At 43.4% G+C, this 22,482-nt stretch overlaps 1 protein-coding gene across 5 annotated transcripts in view; it reads left to right on the top strand.

Annotated features, from left to right (window-relative positions):
* The window catches only part of mycbpap (mycbp associated protein), a 163,303-nt gene that overhangs the window by 46,412 nt on the left and 94,409 nt on the right, over window positions 1-22,482 (top strand). For 3 of the 5 annotated variants that reach the window (XM_063030719.1, XM_063030718.1, XM_063030721.1), the window contains 4 exons: window positions 8,275-8,381; window positions 10,899-11,073; window positions 16,719-16,834; window positions 17,282-17,432. In XM_063030719.1, the coding sequence (XP_062886789.1) occupies window positions 8,275-8,381; window positions 10,899-11,073; window positions 16,719-16,834; window positions 17,282-17,432 (549 nt within the window). The remainder of the gene's footprint in view (window positions 1-8,274; window positions 8,382-10,898; window positions 11,074-16,718; window positions 16,835-17,281; window positions 17,433-22,482) is intronic. The other 2 variants (XM_063030720.1, XM_063030722.1) reach the window with 1 other exon arrangement.

Genomic DNA, 22,482 nt, shown 5'->3' on the forward strand with positions numbered 1-22,482 from the left:
GGTGTTGAAATGCTGAGTTGTAGTCGATGAACAGCATCCAGTTTGTATTGTCCAGGTGGTCTAAGACTGTGTGAAGAGCCATTGAAATTGCATCTGCCATTGACCTATTGTGGTGATAGGCAAATTGCAGTGGGACCAGGTCCTTGATGAGGCAGGAGTTCAGTCTAGTCATGACCAGCCTCTCAAAACATTTCATCACTGTAGATGTGAGCGCTACCAGGTGATAGTCATTAAGGCAGCTCACATTATTCTTCTTAGGCACTGGTATAATTGTTGCCTTTTGAAGCAAGTGGGAACTTCCACCCATAGCAGTGAGAGTTTGAAAATGGCCTTGAATACCCCCACCAGTCGGTTGGCACAAGTCTTCAGAGCCATTACTATGAAGTTGCCTTCACTATGGAGAAGGTTCTTGGTAAACTGAAAGATCTGAAGCCAGATAAGACACCTGTACCAGATGGTGTGCACCCCAGGATCCTGAAAAGAGGTGGCTGGAAAGATTGTGAAGGCATTGGTAATGATCGTTCAAGAATCAGTAGATTCTGGAATAGTTCTGGAAGAGTGGAAATTTGCAAATGTCACTACACTGTTCAAGAAGGGAGAGAAGCTGAAGAAAGGAAATTACAGGCCAATTAGCCTGAGTTCAATGGTTGGGAAGATAACGGAGTCCATTCTTAAGGATGCGGTTTCTGGGTACTTCGAGGCACTTGATAAAATAGGCTGTAGTCAGCATGGTTTCCTCAAGGGAAAATCTTGCCTGGCAAGCCTGTTGAAATTCTTTGAATAGCAAGAAGGCTAGACAAGGGAGAATTGGTTGATGTTGTGTACATGGATTTTCAGAAGGCCTTTGACAAGGTGCCACACATGAAGTTGCTTAAAAAGTTAAGAGCCCATGGTATTATAGGAAAGATGCTAGCATGGTAAAGCAGTGGCTGATTGGCAGGAGGCAAAAAGTGGGGAAAAAGTGACCCTTTTCTGGTTGGTTGTCGGTGACTAATGGTGTTCCAGAGGGGTCTGTGTTGGAACCACTTCTGTTTACATTCGATGTCAATGATTTGGATGATGGAATTAATGGCTTTGTTGCTAAGTTTGTGGACAACACGAAAAGAGGCGGAAGGGCAAGTAGTTTTGAGAAAGTAGAGAGGCTACTAGGAGACCGATTAGAAGAATGGGCAGAAGTGGCACTGTATTCCATAATATAGTGTCAGGAAGTGTGTGGTCGTGCACTTTGGTAGAAGAAATAAAAGGGTAGACTATTTTCTAAATGGAGAGAACACTCAAAAATCTGAGGCACAAAGGACTTGGGAGTCCTCATGCAGGATTCCTTAAAGGTTCATTCGCAGGTTGAGTCTGTGGTGAGGAAGGCAAATGCAATGTTAGCATTCGTTTCAAGAGAACTAGACTATAAAAGCAAGGACATAATGTTGAGGCTTATATAGAACTGGTGAGGGCTCACTTGGAGTATGTGAGCAGTTTTGGACCCCTTATCTAAGAAGGACTTTGTTGACACTGGAGAGGGTTCAAAGGAGGTTCACAGGTCCTGACAAAGGGCCTCAGCCCGAAACGTCGACTGTACCTCTTCCTATAGATGCTGCCTGACCTGCTGCGTTCACCAGCATTTTTTATGTGTGTCACAGAAATGAATCCAGGATCGAATCATTTGATGATCATTTGATAGATCTGGGCCTGTATTCACTAGAACTCAAAAGAATGAGGGGTAACCTGTGGAATGGTGAAAGACCTTGATAGAGTGGACGTGAAGAGGATGTTTCCTATGGTGGGAGAATCTAGGTCCAGAGGACACACCCTCAGAATAGAGGGCCGTCTGTTTAGGATGTTGATAGGGAGGAATTTCTTTAGCCAGAGAGTGGTGAATCTGTGGAATTCTTTTGCCACAGGCAGCTGTGGAGGCTAGGTCTTTATGTATATTTAAGGCTGAGGTTGATAGCTTCTTGATTGGTCAGGGTATGAAGGGATACAGGCAGGTGTTTGGTGCTCAGAAGGAAAATGGATCCTCATGATGAAATGGTAGAGCAGACTCGATCAGCCAAATGGCCTAATTTTGCTCCTATATCTTATGGGCGTATGGTCTTGTGCTGGATCTGTGCAGCAGCTACAACCTGATCTGCATCTGCCAGGGAGGTAAGTGAAAGACTGCATTCATAGCTCTCATCGGCCACTACAAATACTTGGTGATGCCTTTTGGACTTTTCAAAACTCTAGGCATTTTCCAAGCCTTCATTAATGAGACTTGCTACATAGGTATGTGTTCATCTTCCTCAACGACATCCTCATCTTTTCAAGGGACCCCAAGACCATGTCTTTCAGTCCTTCAGCGTCTCCTCGAAAACTGTACTGTAAGTTAGAGTTCCACACCCCAGTCTTTTCCTTCCTGGGTTACGTCCTCTCACCAAGGCACAACCATGGACCCAGAGAAAGGGTGCTGTCTTTGAATGACCCTGACCACTCTCCCTCAAGCAGCAACTGCGCTTCTTGGCCTACAGCCAGAACACCACTCCTCTCACCTCCCTGACCTTCCTCATCTGCTACCGTGGCCCGGGCTTTCGAGGAACTCAAGATCACTGCTCCCATTCTCTGCCATCTGAACCCCTCCTGGCCTTTTGTGGTAGAGGTTGGCACATCTGCCGTGGGCTGCGGAGCCATCCTCTCCCAGTAAGGACCAGACCGGATGATACACACTTTTGCCTTCTTATGCAAGGACGGTGGAAGATACAGTGTATATGGTTTGCCGGTTGATGCATTCATGTCATCATGGTGTGTAGTATCTGGTTTTCTGGAAGGCATACAGCCTGGAGGAGAGGTCTGTGGTGCCATCCAGTTTCATCTTAGATCTATCACTCATTGAGGAGTTCCGCCAGACCCATCCAAATTGTCTTGGGTTATTGTTGGGTGCATGCTGGGGGAGGGGGGGGCGGTGAGACGTCCTGTGAGGTCTGCACAGCTGCACAGCTGCACAGCTACCTAGCTAACAGGAGTCACCTGCCATTCCTTTCCAACTCCTCACCGGCAGCCTATTTAAACCCAGCTTTCATCCACAGTCCTTGTTCACTCATCGAAACAGCCTGCATCAACTAGCTGTTCCTAGTCTTCAGTTATTTTGTTGCCTGTGGTGTTTAGTACCTGTTCTGTCTTGTTTCATGGCCCCTCACGACTTATTATTTTGTAGTTTATTATTAAAGTTATTGCTCATTGTTAAATCATCTCTGCTGCTCTGCTTTTGGGACAAGACTCCTCTACATTTCCTGACACCCAACTCACCAAATCCATGATGATCAAGTACCTATCTTATTTTTCAACATTCGGAACATAGTCTTCTGTGCCCTTGCAATTCAAGTGCTCATCTTGAATATTGTAAGAGTACTTGCCTTCACTGCCCACTTAAATACCAACTATGCTTATCTTCAACTACCCTCTAATCATAAATTAATGCTCTCTAAGTTTAGCTACCCTCACTATGGCGATAGGTTTTCTACTACTTAACCCAGCTGTGTATAGAGTGGACAACCAGCACCTTTTTCCCAGGGCAACAATGACTAATACCAGAGGAGGTGAAGGGAGTAAAGTTTAAGGAAGATGTCAGAGGCAGCTTTTGGGCACAGAGAGAGGTAGTGCCTGGAATGCACTGTCAGGAGTGGGATAGAGGCTGATATCAGGGACACTTAAGTGACCCTTAGATAGACATATGGATGAAGGAAAAATGTGCTATGTGCTATGTAGGAGGGAAGGCTTATTTTGATCATGATGTATGTAGGCACCTTGTGGACGGAAGGCCTGTACTATGCTATGTTATATTCTATGCTCTATGCCCCTCATAATTTTTATCTCTCTATCACATTCACCCTCAGCCTTTTCTACCAGGTATACAAACTCAGCTTAATCAGGCTTGTCACATAATCAAAATGATCCATCTCATGGAACGTCTTGGTAAATCTCATCCGCACCCTCTCTAGTGTTACCTTGCCCTTTCTATTGTGTGAACAGGAATGCACACAGTACTCCATCTTAAAATTATAGCATAATCTCATGTATTCTATGTTCTCATTGATGAGGCAAGCATCCTGTATGATTTCTTAACCATCTTATCTACTTATGCTGCTTTATTCAAGGATTCCTAGATTTTGTACACAGTGTCCCCGAGTAATTAATGTTACATAAAGCCTTTGTGTACGTCCCACTCATATTCATCCTCCCGATATCATTCTCCAGCTACCATTCCATTATTGACAACCCTACCAATTTTTGTGCCATCAAAAGACTTACCAATCAAAACTCAAGCATTCCTATCCAAATCATTAATTGAGAATATAGGCTGGAGACAGATCTACAATATTTAGTGCTGATTTTTTTTAACCCAGCCCCTTCCTATCGCTCTTTATTCATTTCTTTCCCTGAGGTATTCGGCACCATTATTCTACCATCGCTAGGGACCTGTAATTTTTATTTTGTGCTGGGATGAGAGCAGGACCAGTGCAATATTTCAGTTATGTCTATCTAACAGAAATTTGGAGAGTGGGAAATTGGGGTTAATGGGACCTGAGAACTATTGTTATTCATCCAAGTGACTGTGGTAATAGTTTCTCGGCACCATATCCTGTGAGCAAGAGGATCAAAGTTAGGTAGGACCCAGAAATAAACATAGTTTTAATAAAATGGTTTTTCCCTCTTTTGAGCCTGGAGCAGGCTTGGTTCTTAATCTCAATGCTGCCCGTAAAACCTTTGATGTTTTACTAATGACTGCTGTGCAAAATAAAGAATTGCTTTGCACATCCAGAATATAGAAAGCGATGAACAATTAGTTTCATGTCTTGTTCGATGAGTGTCACTTCCAACAAAGTACCCAATTATGCTTTAATAATGTAAATTGTGTTTTAAAGATTTTATATTCAAATCCACTAAGACTGTAAGATATTGGAGCAGAATCAGGCCATTTGGCCCATTACATCTGCTCCCCATTCCATCATGGCTGATTTATTTTCCCTCTCAATTCGCTTCTCCTGCCTTCTCCCCATAACCTTTGACATCCTTACTAATCAAGAACCTATCGACCTCTACTTTAAATATGCCCATTACTTAGCCTGCACAGCTGCCGGTGGCAATGAATTCTACAGATTCACTATTTTCAGGTTGAAGAGATTTCCTCCTCATCTCTAATCTAAAGAGATGTCCTTGTATTCTGGGGCCGTGCTCTCTGGTCCTAGACTCCCACTCTATAGGAAACATCATCTCCACATCCACTTTGTCCAAGTCTTTCAATATTCAATAGGTTTCAGGGAGATCTCTCTCATTCTTTTAAACCCCAGCAAATATAGATCCAAATGCATCAAACACTCCTCATCCATTTAACCCTTTCATTCCTGAGGTAATTCTCATGACCCTGGACCCTCTCCAATATTAGCACATCCTTTCTTAAATAAAGGGACCAAAACTGCTCGCAATACTCCAAGTACACTGACCAATGCCTTATAAAGCCTCAGCATTACATCCTTGCTTTTATATTCTAGTCTTATCAAAATATGAGCTAACATAATATTTGCCTTCCTTACCACTTCCTACCAACCTGCAAGTTAACCTTTAGGGCATCCTGCACAAGGACTCTCAAGTCCCTTTGCACCACTGATTTCTGAATTTGCTCCCCGTTTAGAAAGTAGTCTATGTCTTTATTCCTTCTATCAAAGTGCATGACCATGCACTTTACTACACTGTATTCTGTCTGCCACTTCTTTGTCCATTCTCCTAATCTGTCTGTCTTTCTGCAGATTCCTTGCTTCCTCAGCATTACCTGCACCTCAACCTATCTTGTATTGTCTACTAAACTATAAATTCCATCACCTAAATCACTGAAGTCAGACTAACTGGCTTATAAATTCCTGTCTTTTGTCTTCTTCCCTTCTTAAAGAGTAGAGTGGCACCTGCAATCTTCCAGTCCTCTGGAACCATTCCGGAATCGAGTGATTCTTGAAAGGTCACTACTAATGCCTCCACAATGTCTTCAGCTGCCTCTTTCAAAACTCTTGGGTGTAGTGCACCTGGTCCAGATGACTTATCTACCTTCAGGCCTTTCAGCTTCCCAAGACATTTGTATTATCCTGACACTCTCAAATTTCATGTATACTGCTGGAGTCTTCCATAGTGAAGACTGACTGATTGTGTTCGCCTGCAATTTGTTTGTCTCTCATTACTACCTCTGTAGTGCCACTTTTCAATGGTTATCTTATTCACTCTTGCCTTTCTTTTACTTTTTATATATCTAAAAAAAGACTTTTGGTATCCTCTTTAATATCATTGTCCAGCTTACCTTCATATTTCATCTTTTCAAAGCTTCAAAGGTCCAATTTAATGTCAGCGAAATGTATACAATGTACATCTTGAAATGCTTTTTCTTCACAAACATCCATGAAAACAGAGAAGTGCCCCAAAGAATAAACAACAGTTAAACGTAAGCACCCTAAAGTGCCCCCCCAGTTCCCCTCCCTCCCGTACATAGCGGCAGCGAGCAACAATCCCCCCTCCCCCTACCAGCAAAAAAAAGCAAACATCAGCACCACCACCAAGCACTCAAACTTTAGCAAAGACACAAACTTGCAGTCACCGCAAAAACTTTGCGTTTCACCCAGCATTCGACATACCACAGGTTCTCTCTGTCCCTAATAAGGGAGAAGGAGATGTCTCCATCTTCCCAGCGAACGGGGAGACATAACAAGCAATTCGCTGGTTTACAATGTTAAAAGCCCATTATGTCGCTTTTTCCGAGCTCTGTTCCCAAAGATCTCAAAGATGCCAGGTCTTTGGGCACACAGCAGATATCTCGACTCCCCAGACGACACATGGGTCTCCTGCCATGACACCGACCCTCAGTCTGCCCGTCTCCAGAGCCCCAACATCTTAGGCTTCCAAATCTGAACCTTTAGCATGCCAAGAACGGGTCCCATTCTCGCAAGGAACTGAAGTCAGCGTGTACTCCAAGTCAGGGTCCTCAAAAGAACCCTGAAAAGGAAAAATAAAATGGAAATAGAGCTGTTTCCAAAGATGCAAGCAAAGGAGTTGTCGTTTAGCGCCATCTTCACTCCGCTCCGCCTCCATCACTTACTGCTTTTCTCTACTCATTGCTTTTTCCTCATCATTTGGCCATGCCGAGTCATCCAGTAAGAGGGCAGTCTTAATATGCGTTCCTGAACCTTTGCATTGCCATTTAGAAACTGATGTAATTAACACCTGCCATTTCTCCACCAGGGCTCAAAGAGCTGGTCAACATCATTGGCTCTTCACTCAACTCTGTGAAGATGTGTGCATCAGGATGCTCTTCATTGACTACAACTCAGCATTCACCATCATTATCCCTTCAAGACTGAACAATAAGCTGCAAGACCTCTACTTTCTTAGAAGTTTGCAGAGTTTGGCATGTCATCCAAAACTGCCCAGGAATTGTAAAGCCTGCAAAAGTGGTTGATACAGCCCAATCCATCACAGGAAAAGCCCTCCCTACCATTGAGCACTTATACAAGGTGTGCTGCCATAAGAAAGCAGCCTCCATCATCAAGAATCACCCAGGCAATGCTGTCTTCTTGCCCTGCCATTGGAAAAGAGGTACAGGTTTCATGCCAAAAGGTTTAGAACAGTTATTACCCTATAAAGCTTCTGACCCAGCATGGATAATTTTACTCACCTCAGCACAAATTGATCGCTGAACATAACCTACGGACTCACTTTCAAAGACTCTACAACTCATGTTCTCAGTACAGTATATATTTTTTGCTTTTTTTTGTATTTGCACAGTTTGTCTTCTTTTGAACATTGGTTGCTTGCCAGTTTTTCATTGACTCTATTCTATTCCTTTGTTGTACTGTGAGTCCCTGCAAGAAAATGAATCTTAGGGTTGTACGTGGTGACATATTCAGACTTCGATAACAAATTTACTTTGAACTTCGAGCTTTGAACTTTAAAGCTCCAATAGGTTAAACATTTTGGCATATGATAGCGCTAATGGAGCAGTACTCCAGTATGTCAGTACTGCCTTTCTGCATAGAGGAAATCATTGAAAATAAAAATTGTAACGTTTCATTAGGATGTGTGCCAAACTGTTCCTGGTGAGACTCTCTCTTATTACCTGTTCGGAAAGATTCAGCCCTCTGTCTTACTTCACAATATGTAATAGGTACCTCTGTGTGTGAGCACCTTAACTACATTATATATTGAACACCGTTCTAAAAAAGCATTCAGTTGCTTATATTTATTTCTATTCATATTTTAATTCTGTAGGTCCTGGGGGTCCGAGGTTTGACGCAGAGGGAAGAGTTCTGCCACACAGCATCCTTGGAAGCTTGGTAGATTTTAAACATGGGTTGCTGGCAAGGGGACTTACTGAGGTAAAGTAACAACTGCAGTAAAGTGCCCATTATCAAAGAAAGTGAATAGTTAGAGACATGAATTATAAGTACAGTATGCTCCACAAATGGGCAGAGGTAATAGATCATGAATATTTAGACGAGTCAGTACATTTTTTACAAGTTGACCCAAATTTCATTTTAAAGCTGGAGTGGGACTGTGTGTAATAAGGCAATGGCTCATCTCAGCTGTGGTCAACTCCGCCAGGTTTAGTGGGACAAACTGCTGGTGACATTGATTCAAGCATATACCATTCTTAAAATGGTTCATATTAGCCAATTTACTAAAAATAAAGGGCAATTACATGATGTATCACTGGATATTAAAGTAAGGGTTGCTGTTACTGGGAATACCTTTTATATTTTAGATACAAAAGAAGCCTTTGATGCTTTGTCCTCCCAATTATGGAATTATGGATGTAACAGGCACAATGCAGAGTTGCTGGAAATCTGAAATAAAAACAGAGATCTGGCAATACTCAACAGATCAGGCAGCATCTATGAAGAAAGGAAAATAGTTGACATTTCAGATCTGATAAGTATAGTTCCAAGTAAAAGTACAAAATAAATTTATTATCAAATTACATTAATGTCACCATATACTATCCTGAGATTCATTTTTGCAGGCGTTCACAGTAAGAACAAAGAAACACAATAGAATCAATGAAAAACTTCACACAAACAACCCATGAGTGAAAGACAACAGACTGTGCAAAAATAAAAAGTAAAGAACAAAATAATAATAATACATAAATAAGTAATCAATATTGAGAACATGAGTCTGGAGTCCTTGAAAGTAAACCCATAGGCTGTGGGTTCAGTTCATTGTTGGGGTGAGTGAAGTTATCCACTCTGGCAGGATCCTGATGGATGAGGGTCTTAGCTTTTCCTGAAGCTGTGTTGTGGAATTGGAGGCCCCTGTGCTTGCTTCCTGAGAGCAGCAGTGAGGAGAGAGCGTGGCCTTGCATGGTGGAGCTCCTTGATGATGGATATTACTCCCCTGCAGCAGCGCTCCTTGCGGATGTGCTAAATGGTGGGGAGGGCTTTATCTGTGATAGACCGGGCTGTATCCACTACTTCCTGTAGGTTTTTCCATTCAACAGCACTGATGTTTCTATACCAAGCCGTGATACCCCACCATGTATCTGTAGAAGTTCGTCAAAAATATAGATGACATGTTGAATCTTTGCAAACTTCTGAGGAAGAAGAGGTGCTTCTGTGCCTTCTTTGTAATGGCACTTATGTGTTGGACCCAGGACAGATTCCCTGAAACGATAATGCTGAGCAATTTGAAGTTGCTGATTCTCTCTGCTTCTGATCCCCTGATGTGGACTGGCTCATGGACTTCTGTTTTCCTTCTCATGTAGTCAATAATCAGTGCTTTGGTTTTGCTGACATTGAGTGAAAGATTGTTGTGGTACTGCTCTGCGAGATTTTCAATCTCCCTCCTGTATGCTGATCTGTCACCACCTTTGATTCGGCCAACGACAGCGGTGTCCTCAGTAAACCTGAGTACAGTACAACATTGGACTGTGCTTAGCCTCACAGTCATAAGTACAAAATGAATAGAGCAGAGGGCTAAGCACCTACTGTATACTGATGGCGATTGTAGAGGAGATGCTGTTGCCGTGTTGTATAGAACTGCACGATGGGTAGAAGTATCTATTCCGGATGATAGCCTACAATAGCTTGATTTGTTCTGAACTTATTCTTTTTAACAGCTGGTAGAGGCATACAACAAACAAGGTCCTACCATGATGTGAGTTTGTGTTCACGAGGATAGATAACGTTCATTGCTAAAAATACTGTTTTCTGGCTTCTGTTCCCTTCCTTTGCAGTCCTAATGAAGGGTGTTAGCCCGAAGCATCGATTGTTTATTTCCCTTCATTGATGCTGCCTGATCTGCTAAGATCCTCCAGCATTTTGTGTCTGCTGTCATGGAAACATGCAGCCACAGGTAAAATGGTGAAACCAATCCTTTAAGTTGGTTTTCTCATTAGCATTTGCAGCCCTTGTCTGGCAGTATTATCCTTGGTTACTCTTGGTTATTTTGGTAGTTTTGACCTCAGTACTTCCTTCAAATGTGTTCAATGTGATTGAATACTGATTGAACTACTGGAGTAGAGTGTTTGATCCAGTGCCAGGAGACTTCATGGAGCCTGAAGCCGATGTTGACAGCTTCTGGGGCCCATCTTTCAGATTGTTGTCCATTGCACTGCATTAACGTAGGATTAGTGTTGACTCAAATTGTTGATTGTTGTGGACTCAAAGGTCCATCTCTGTGCCATCTCTCTCTATTATGCTATGAGTTTATACTTAGTGTGGTCTTTACAAGAAGTGAGCTAAGAGTCTTTTATCCATGTACTAAAGGTGAAGTGAGAAATTGAATCATTTTTTTCATTTACAACTGTTATTTGTCTCTGATACAACTATAATTTTGTTCTCCAGCACTAGCTGCAATCCTTCTCCAAGTAACATACTGTTTCCTCTGCTCCTCAGATGGCCAACACAATCTCAGAACATCTTTCTTCTGAAGTCAAATCCCAGAATTTGCCAGTGTATGAAAAGAAACCAAAGGAAATTATATATGCCAATTTACATAACCAGGACCATGCCTTGGCAAACTGGCAGTGGCACATGGGAGAGCGGAAGAAGACACAGAACGTGTTATCAAGTAAGGAGTTTTTAGTGAAGAGAAGTCCTTCTGCATGAACTAATAAAAGCATACTTTCAACATTAACCCTTTTGCCGAATGGAAGATTTTGTGCTGAATTGCTTAGTTGTTGCTATGTTAATACATAGATTGAAGATAATCAAAGCAGAGCAGCAGGTCACAGCTCTGGTTGTTGTAGCTTGCCACTTTAGCCTCTCTTAATCACAGGAGTATCAAAAAGAGCTGTTTTACAATGGCTCCTGGTCCTGTTCTCAACAAAATGATCCTTGCTAAAATATGAAAGAAAAATATGATTTGCATTTTATACTGTGTCTTTCAGTGAAATAAGCTTGTGACATGTTTTAAGAATGAGTCACATTGGCCAAGGTACTTGATACTAGGGTCTCTGGTAGTTTTCCCTCAAAAGATCCTAGGTAGGGTCACAGTTAGCTTGGTATCACACTCCTTTTTTATGCTGAGCCCATAACACTTGCAGCCCTCTAGCCCTCTGGAGACAATTGTGAAACTGAATGACATGATTTGTAGAATTTGTTGGCTGCAATCATTTTAATCTTGCAGATTGCCCCAACATTGAATGAGAACCAGCCACAGGCTGAAGGGTTGTGGACTCAAAACAACGTCTGCTTCTCTTTCCACAGCTGTTGAGTTCTTCCAGAATTTTTATCTGTTTTTATTCCTTAAAGAAATGAAAGTGGAGAGATCTGGGAAGTGTATTCCACTGCCGAGGGCCTAGAAATCTGAAGGTATGGGTCTAAGTCCAGATCTCAAGGAATGTAAAGTATAAATTTAATTATGGGTTGAATGATGCTACAGAGATGAAGGGAAATGAGGCAGTAATGGAATATGACACAATGACATCTAAGACGGTGGATATCCTGCAACTGCAATACAGGCATGCTTTTATTTGTTTGGGAGGACTGATATTGAAAATAAAACAAGCAGAACATTTTACATTGGAGCCCAAATAGTGATGCTATATAGATAGATAGATAGATATACTTTATTGATCCTGAGGGAAACTGGGTTTCGTTACAGCCGCACCAACCAAGAATAGAGCGTAAATATAGCAATACAAAAACCACAAACAATCAAACAACAAAAAGCAATCTATGCCGGATGGAAAATAAGTCCAGGACCAGTCTATTGGCTCAGGGTGTCTGACCCTCTACAGGAGGAGCTGCAAGTTCGATGGCCACAGGCAGGAACGACCTCCCAGTGTTGTATCTTGGTGGAATGCGGCCGAAGTCCAACAGTAAAAAGTTCAATATCCGGTCTACAAACACGTTCCTCGATCATAATATGACCCGGATTGCACCATCTGTTGTTAGCCAGAACAGTAAGCACCCAACCCCTTTACGCTTACCACTCTCAGTGCACTTCTAGTCAGCCAGAACGGTCTGGAAGCCATCCATGGAGAAGTTTTGATCAGGTGTGTCCTCGTGCAGCCCCGTTCTATTAAAACACATAACACTACACTCCCGAAATGTTCTCTGACGCCTGGCTAGCGCCGTGAACTCGTCCATTTTATTACCCACCGAACTCCTCTTCTCCATAAGTCTCTGTTGTCTCGACCCGGTCCTCTTTCCTCGCCTTTGTGATCCCCCTCTGCATCCTCTGTGTGTTTTCCTCCAGATTTCAGCAGGGGTGTCCGCCGCTCTGCTCGCTAAACCGGCCGGCATAAGCTCAATCAGCTGGTCCCTGGAATACACAATGCGACCATGCTTCTGTCCCGCTAATGAGACGTGTCGGAATGTAACTATTTCCAGCGCTAAAAACCCAAATAAAACCCTCTCTACCAGCATGTTAGAGAGGGTGCAGCTTCGACGTGTTACCGAGGAAAAAAAATACAAAAAATAACGTAAGTTAAAAGGTAAGAAGAAGAAAGTAAGGATACCGGTCGGAACGGCTGTACCAGGCTGCATGCACGACCAGCGCATGCACACTTTTGCTCCTCATGGCTCCTCATCATCTGCTGAAGAGAGACATCAAAGACTGAAGGGATGGAAAGATTGGATTGTGAATCTCTTCTTCTTGGTAGTCCCCCAGCCCTTTAGGTTGTCAGTTCAGAGGCCACCAGTTCAGTCAAATATTATAACTCCTCACATTTTCTCCTTACATCCATCAGGATGTTGCAGAACAGAGAAAGGTTATTCAGCTCGTCAGTGACCTGCACCGACCTACCACTGAGGCACAGCAAGCAGCCCTTGGTTTTGCTTCACCAACCTCAACAGTGAAGACAGTTGGGAGAAACTCTGATTTGAATATATTGCCTCAGAAAGAAACTCAACCAAAACCAAATGACAGAACTCCTGAGGAATTGAGGAACTCTCTGTTCATGGAGACATGGCTCACTATGAACATGCTGGATTCGTTCGTGAGACCCGAGGGCTTCTGGATACAGAAGGTGAACCAGACTGCTAATTCAGAGAAAGCAAAAGGTGGGGCCGTATGTTTCGTGATAAACTCTTCGTGGTGCTCGGACACGTTCTTGTTTCCCCAGGCTGCAACAGCTGATGATTAAGTGCCAACCATTCTACTTACCAAAGGAGTTCTTCTCTATGATCCTGATCGTAGTTTACATACCACCAAAGGTAGACGTTAAGAAGGAACTCTAAAGTACTGAGTGCAGCATCAGCAAATAAGAAACAGCCTACCCTGATGCCTTTCATATTACTGTCAGGGACAATCAGACTTGTTTGAAGAAATCTCTACACAATTATCATCAACATATCACCTGCAGCACCAGCAGTCCCAACAGACTCGGCCACTGCTATAACGTGATTAGGAATGCCTACCCTTTCATGCCTAGATTGCATTTCAGGAAAGCTGATCAATTGGCTGTACTTCTCCTACCTGCATACAGACAGGGGCAAGGAACCAGAGATAAAGGCAACAAAGAGTTAGCCACAGGAGGCGAAGTCAGCGGACTGGGCAGTGTTCAAGGGCTCATTAGAGGATCTGAACAAATTAATCCACGGTTGTCACGGACTTCATAAAAAGAAGCTGCAGACAAATGTGTCCCCATAAAAATCATTCTGTCTTCCCCAAGGAGAAGCCCTGGATGAACCATGAGATCTGCAACCTGCTGAGGCCCAGAGTGGCATTCAGGTCTGGCAACCAAGTAAAGTACAAGAGGTCCAGGTACGAACTCCAGAAATCCACCTCCCATGTGAAGTGATAATTCCGGACCAAACTTGAATCACTAAAGGTTGCTCGACAGGCTTGAATGCTAATACCTCCTATAAAATAAAACTCACAAACTGTCAAGTGACTGGGGTCTGCAAGTGAGGTAATCGAGGATCCAGTTGCACGGGGAGGTATTGAGGCTAAGGTCTTGAAGCTTATTGATCAGTTTTGAGGGGATAATCATATTGAATGTCGAGCTGTACTCAATGAAGAGCATTCTGATGTATGCATCTTCACTGTCAGATGTTCCAGGGTTGAGTGAAGAGCCAATTAAATGGCATCTGCTGTCCCTGATAACTCAGTGGGACCGTTGTGAAAGCATCCATCAGGAAGGTGAACCAATGGAAAGTATCTGGCTTAGACAAGGTACCTGACAGAGAATGAAAGACCTGTTCTGATCAACTGGTTGGAAGCTTCACCAATATCTTTAACTTTTCACTTTGGCAATTTGAAATACCCACCTGATTCAAGCAGGCTTCAATTATGCCAGTGGCTTAGAGGAACATGGTAACTTGCCTCAAAGACTATAGTCGAGAAGCACTTACATCCACTGTGATAAAGTGCTTTGAGAGATAGGTGATGAAACATATCAACTCCTGCCTAAGAAGCGATTTGGATCTGCTCCAATTTTCCCGCAGTCACAACCAGTCAACAGCAGATGCCATTTAATTGGCTCTTCTCTCAACCCTGAAATATCTGATGATTAAGATGAATACATCTGGATGCTCTTTCTTGACCACAGCTCAGCATTCAATACTATCATTCCCTCAAAATGAATCAATAAGCTTAAAGACCTTGGCCTCATTACCTCCTTGTGCAACTGGATACTTGGCAACAAGACCTCCTCCACAATCTCCATCAGCACAGATGCATCATAAGGCTGCGTGTTTATCCCCTTGCTTTACTTGCTTTATACTTATGACTGTGAAGCTAAACACATATTGAAGTTTGCTGACAACACCACTTTTATTGGCCAAATCAAAGGTGGTGACGAATCAGTCTATGGCAATAAGACTGAAAGTCTGACTGAATAGTATCACTACAGCAACCTCTCACTCAGTGTCAGCAAGATCAAGGAGCTGATAACTGACTTCAGGAGTGTTGGGACCGCTGCTTTTTATGATGAATGTCAATGATTTGGATTATGGGTTTAATGGATTTGTGGCTAAATTTGCCGATGATACAAAGATAGGTGGAGGAGCGGGTAGTGTTGAGAAAACAGAGTGCCTGCAGAGAGACTTAGATAGTTTAGGGAATGGGCATAGAAGTAGCAAATGAAATACAATGTTGGGAAGTGTATGGTCACGCACTTTGGTGGAAGAAATAAACGGTCAGACTATTATTTAGATGGGGTGAAAATTCAAAATGCAGAGATGCAAAGGGACTTGGGAGTTAACCCTAAAGCTTAACCTCCAGTTTGTTGTCTTTTGCACATCGATTGCTTGTCCCTCTTGTTGAGTGCAGTCTTTCATTGATCCTATTGTGTTTCTTGTATTTACTGCGAATGCCCACAAGAACATGAAACCCATGAATCTCAGGGTTGTACAGTATATGTTGACATATATGTACTTTGATAATAAATTTACTTTGAACTTTGAGTGGTTGCAGACAGGATATAGGTGAAGTGGCTAAATAACACATGGCAAGTCAACCAGTCTTCTGTTTGTAGCTGCAATAGCCTGCTTCATATAATGGATTATATCATCACGTTATGCCCTTCTAAAGATAAAAATCCCTCCCTGAAAAAGTCACATAATGGCTTCTAAACCTCAGGTTCAGTTTGTAAATATATTCGAGCCATCTGCAAAAAGACCCAGTCAAGTAGTACAAGAATAGAGTTTTGTAACTTCCTGAGTTGCTCCATAGGCTAAAAAGTACAGTTCACTGTGCTATAGTGGCATTTGGAGGAGAAGGTTTTCCTCAGCCACTGTTATAGGTCACCATACCACTGAGAAGAAATTTAAAAAGAAGTCTGTGAATATCGCCATCATTGTATTTAATCATATTAATATGAGGGGGGATCTTATTGAAATGTATAAAATCCTAAAGGGATTGGACAGGCTAGATGCAGGAAGATTGTTCCCGATGTTGGGGAAGTCCAGAACGAGGGGTCACAGTTTGAGGATAAAGGGGAAGCCTTTTAGGACCGAGATTAGGAAAAACTTCTTCACACAGAGGGTGATGAATCTGTAGAATTCTCTGCCACAGGAAACAGTTGAGGCCAGTTCATTGGCTATATTTAAGAGGGAGTTAGATATGGCCCTTGTGGCTAAAGGGATCAGGGGGTATGGAGGGAAGGCTGGTACAGGGTTCTGAGTTGGATGATCAGCCATGATCATACTGAATGGCGGTGCAGGCTCGAAGGGCTGAATGGCCTACTCCTGCACCTATTTTCTATGTTTCTATGTACTGTAAACAATGAACTGATTAGACTTGGAAAATGGTTATCCTTTATGCAGATCTCCTTAAGAAGCCAGTGGAAAATCTAGTGATGAATCAAAATGATGACTTGGGACAGATGCGACAGCGGTCTATATTCATAGATCAGACCATAGCAGCTCTAGGACCTGGCAAGGTAGGATGATACCCTCCCATTCATGTATGTGATCCAACTATGCACAGCGTCACCATACTCTGTGATAACCTTCAGGGATTCTCCTGCTGTAGTGAGAATGGGCCGAGTGCAAGTCAGTGGGACTAGGTGAGAGTAAGAGTTCGGCATGGACTAGAAGGGCCAAGATGGCCTGTTTTTATGCTATAATTGTTATATGGTGATATATAATGGGGCATAGCCTGGAAATCTGGAATGAGGATCCTCTGGAGTTCCTGGGGTGAGAGACTTTTTGAACGTTTCCTGAAGTGGAGAGTCTGTGGGCCATTCTTTGGAATGAGAGGTTCAAGAGGAAACATCCTAGGGTTACACACTATGGGTCATGGCTAGAATGCAGAATGATGGTAGGTTGTTATGTTTGTTTTGAAGCAATGAGCAAAAAATGTACCTATTCTCTTTCAAATGCTTCAGGGTTACCGCATTGGGAGTGAGTTTTGGAGTTTACCACCAATGATTGGAGACGAGCTGAGTGGAGTCAGGACAACACTGAATCAGACAGAACGTGGTTTCCCACCACCTATTGTTCACATCGGAAAACCTCAAACAATCAAGCAGGAAACTGGTAATTTCTAAACCTATCTTAAATTAGGTGAATTTAAATCAAAGGTTCATAGAAATTATTTGATGTTAACATACAAAAAGTTCATATCAATTTCTTTAGAAAAGCACAGATTTGAGTTGACAGAAGTAAAGATTTCTGCATTATGGTTGATAGACAAAAGTACTTCGAAATCATCCCGCAATTGCTATCTCTTGGTTTTGATTCATTAGTAATCATGGACTTCTCCTACTTTCAGCATGCACTAATCTTCTTTAGTTTCACATTGAAAATCAGTTTTAATCAGAACCTCATCAGACAATACACTGTTTATTCTCTGTAAAAAATCACCTTGGCATTGTAGTTCCTATTCCAGTATTCAACCTCTTGTCTACTTTTCATGGAGCTTTGCATTAGTCTTTCAATCCAGCGACCTACACATTATTCAGATTATTAAACGCAGTTCAGAGCAATGGCAGCAGCTTTCTTGTGTGAAATGAAGTGGTCCTAACTGATGAGGATAGAGTTACTGCTCCCATCCTGACCACAGCCCTCTTCATACCGTAACAGCAAGCCATCCCAGAACCACAATCAAAAACACTGCAGTCCAAGGCTTGGTCTTCTAGGTCTACTACTGTTTGAGGACACTCCATAGCCATCCACAATCTTCTCAGATGCAGGTCAGTGACCAAAGGCAGCATCTTTCCCAACAATTTCCCAAATATCGATTGGCATCTTGCTAGAGCAAGGGGTTTAGATGGGGTGGAGTTTGTTAGGTGTGTTCAGGAAGGTTTCTTGACACAATATGTAGATAAACCTACCAGAGGAGAGGCTGTACTTGATCTGGTATTGGGAAATGAACCTGGTCAGGTGTCAGATCTCTCGGTGGGAGAGCATTTTGGAGATAGTAATCACAATTCTATTTCCTTTACCGTAGCATTGGAGAGGGATAGCAACAGACGAGTTAGGAAAGGATTTAAATGGAGTAAGGGGAAATATGAAGCTGTCAGGCAGGAACTTGGAAGCGTAAATTGGGAATAGATGTTCTCAGGGAAATGTATGGCAGAAATGTGGCAAATGTTCAGGGGATATTTGCGTGGAGTTCTGGATAGGTGGAGGTACTGAATGAGCAGAGGTACTGAATGAATACTTTGCTTCAGTATTCACTATGGAAAAGGATCTTGGCGATTGTAGGGATGACTCACAGCAGACTGAAAAGCTTGAGAATATAGACATTAAGAAAGAGGATGTGCTGGAGCTTTTGGAAAGCATCAAGTTGGATAAGTCTCCAGGACTGGACGAGATGTACCCCAGGCTACTGTGGGAGGTGAGGGAGGAGATTGCTGAGCCTCTGGTGATGATCTTTGCATCATCAATGGGGACAGGAGAGGTTCCGGAGGATTGGAGGGTTTCAGATGTTGTTTCCTTATTCAAAAAGGGGAATAGGGATAGCCCAGGAAATTACAGACCAGTGAGTCTTACTTCAGTGGTTGGTAAATTGATGGAGAAGATCCTAAGAGGCAGGATTTATGAACATTTGGAGAGGCATAATATGATTAGGAATAGTCAGCATGGCTTTGTCAAAGGCAGGTCATGCCTTACGAGCCTGATTGAATTTTTTGAGGATGTGACTAAACACATTGATGAAATTAGAGCAGTAGATCTCGTGTATATGGATTTCAGCCAGACATTTGATAAGTACCCCATGCAAGGCTTATTGAGAAAGTAAGGAGGCATGGGATCCAAGGGGGCCTTGCTTTATGGATCCAGAAATGGCTTGCTCACAGAAGGCAAAGAGTAGTTGTAGACAGGTCATATTGTGCATGGAGGTCGTTGACCAGTGATGTGCCTCAGGGATCTGTTCTGGGACCCCTGCTCTTTGTGAGTTTTATAAATGACCTGGATGAGGAAGTGAAGGGACGGTTAGTAAATTTGCTGATGACACAAAGATTGGGGGTATTGTGGATAGTGTAGAGGGCTGCTAGAGGTTAGAGTGGGACATCAGTAGGATGCAAAACTGGGCTGAGAGGTGGCAGATGGAGTTCAACCCAGATAAGTGTGAGGTGGTTCATTTTGGTAGGTCAAATATGATGGCAGAATATAGTATTAATAGTAAGACACTTGGCAGTGTGGGGGATCAGAGGGACCTTGGGGTCAGAGTCCATAGGACACTCAAAGCTGCTGCTCAGGTTGACTCTGTGGTTAAGAAAGCATAAGGTGCATTGGCCTTCATCAACTGTGGAATTGAGTTTAAGAGCCGAGAGGTAATGTTACAGCTATATAGGACCCTGGTCAGACCCCACTTGGAGTACTGTGCTCAGTTCTGGTCATCTCACTACAGGAAGGATGTGGAAACTATAGAAAGGGTGCAGAGGAGATTTACAAGGATGTTGCCTGGATTGGGGAGCATACTTTATGAGAATAGGTTGAGTGAACTCGGCCTTTTTTCCTTGGAGCGACGGAGGATGACAGGTGACCTGATAGAGGTGTATAAGATGATGAGAGGCATTGTTCGTGTGGATAGTCAGAGGCTTTTTCCCAGGGCTGAAATGGCTGCCACAAGACGGCACAGGTTTAAGGTGCTTGGAAGTAGGTACAGAGGAGATGTCAGGGGTAAGTTTTTTGCGCAGAGAGTAGTGAGTGCATGGAATGGGCTACCGGCAACTGTGGTGGAGGCGGATATGATAGGATCTTTTTAGAGACTCCTGGATAGGTACATGGAGCTTAGAAAAATAGAGGGCTATGGGTAACCCTAGTTAATTTCTAAAGTAAGTACATGCTCGACACAGCATTGTGGGCCGAAGGGCCTGTATTGTGCTGTAGGTTTTCTATGTTGCAGAAAGCTAACAAAAGTACTGGATGCTCTTCGTCTAGATATATTTCTTCTTCTTCTTCTGAGCTATGATCAATTGGAGCCTGTAATTTCCCTTTTCAGAAATTATTTTTGGCCAATTGAATGATCTGATGCTTCTGCAATCTCCTGGGGGTGTACACTGCATCAATTCTGATGGCAGAAAACAAAAATGTGGTCAGCTCCATTACCCAGTGCCAATTCAATTGTTGAACAAGATTAAAACCAACAAGGACAAGGGTGGGAAATAAGTGGGTGTTCAGTGCAGTCTGCCTGCTTTTCATCACTCTCCATCTGGCAGCTGTCAGGGGTCTTGGGTCCCACTCTGCAAGGTTCGATCACCTCGGCAGCTCACGGCCGTCAACTCACTTTCAACTGCCGTTTAATATTTAATGTCCTCAGCGCCAAATGCGCTTTACAATTTGTGTGATTTGATCAAGGTGCTTTGGCATGGAACTGGATCTGCAGCTGTGGTTTGCAGCCATCAACAAAGCACAGAAATCGGTGGTGGTGGTTGTGGCCATGGCCGTCAGCTTTTGGACTGGCTTCACTCACATCAATGGCTTGTTGCTGTGGACTCACTTTTGGGGATTCTGTGGTTTGATGTTTAATGTTCTGTGTGTTATTTGCATGATTATATTTTGCCAGTTTGATGGTCTTGTTCTATGGGTTTTTTTAAACGAGCTCTTAGGTGTTCCTTAGTTTTGTAGATGCCTCGCCTTGCCTTGTGCCCAAAGCTCCTGGTTCCATCTGTCACAGTTGTGTACCAGAGCCTGGGTCACCGCAGATGTTTTCCCTGTCCATTCATTGATGTTGTCCATCCATCTTTTCCTCTGTCTACCACTCCTTCTTTTCCCCTCCACAGTTGCTTGTGGAACGGTCTTTGCAAGGCCACTGGATCTTGTTACGTGGCCGTACCATCTCAGCTTTCTTTTCTTCACTGTTGTGAGAAGGTCTTCATGGGGGCCAATGTGGTGCTGGATGGTCTTGCGGACCTGCTCGTTTGTGATGTGGTCCAAGTATGAGGTGCCCAAGATGTTGCGACAGCATCTCATTCCCAATGCCTGTATCTTCCTCTGTTGCTCTGCTGTGAGGGTCCATGTCTCGCATGAGTACAGGAAGATGGAGAATACCAGTGCACGCAGGAGTCTGATCTTGTACTTCATGGTGATGTTGCTGTCCCACCATATTGTCTTGAGTTTGGATAGTGCAGTCATTGTCTGTGTGGTTCTTGCCAGGACTTCTGGTCTTGATCCTTCATCACTGACGATTGCCCCCAGGTAGTTGAACTGCTGCACTGTCTCAAGTTTCTGACCATGGACTGAGATGTCTGTTGTGATGGCACCGTTGGCATTTGCCATGAGCTTGGTTTCCTCGGCACTTATTTCCATTCCAAACTTTGTGGAGGTTCTATCAAGATGGCTGACCAGGTTGGTCAGTTCGTCCTCTTTTCCTGCAAGTCCATCAATGTCGTCAGCAAATCTTAGGTTTGTGATGTTCCTCCCTCCGAGGCTGACTGTGCCCACATGATCTTCAAGGGCAACACTCATGATTCGTTCCAGGAAGATGTTGAAGAGAGTGGGGGCGAGGAGGCAGCCCTGACGGACTCCTACAGAGGTATGGACCCACTCCCCGATGGTGCCCTGAGCGAGCACTGCACTGGTTGCCCTGGCGTAAAGCTGATGAATTGTATGAATCAGCTTCAGCCCATGTTGAGTTTCTTCATGGTGGCCCATAAGGCATCATGCCAGACTCTGTCAAATGCCTTCTTGAAGTCTATGAAGACGTGGTAGAACTCTCTCTGGTACTGAAGGTGTCTCTCACAGAGGGTGCGGAGGTTGAAAATCTGCTCAGTGGTGCTTCTGCCCTTACGGAAGCCTGCTTGTGCCTCAGCAATGATGTTTTCTGCCTGAGGTCCTTGCTTACATGGCTGACCAAACTGATGGTACAGTAATTCTGGCAAAGTTGGAGATTGCCTTTCTTGGGAAGCACAATGATCAGTGACTGAGTCCAAGGTGTCGGCCATTCACTTGTCTGCCGGATCTTAATGCAGATGGTGGTAAGCATGTCTATCGTGGCCTCTCCTCCATGATTCAGCAGTTCAGCAGGGATGTTGTCAACTCCTGCTGACTTCCTACACTTCAGTGATCATATTGCAGCTTCAACTTCTTCACGCATGATTGGATAGTCCTCCTCATTGGAAGATTTCTACACATTCAGGAA

Source organism: Mobula hypostoma, chromosome 22, assembly GCF_963921235.1.
Source record: "Mobula hypostoma chromosome 22, sMobHyp1.1, whole genome shotgun sequence".
Taxonomy (NCBI): Eukaryota; Metazoa; Chordata; class Chondrichthyes; order Myliobatiformes; family Myliobatidae; genus Mobula; species Mobula hypostoma.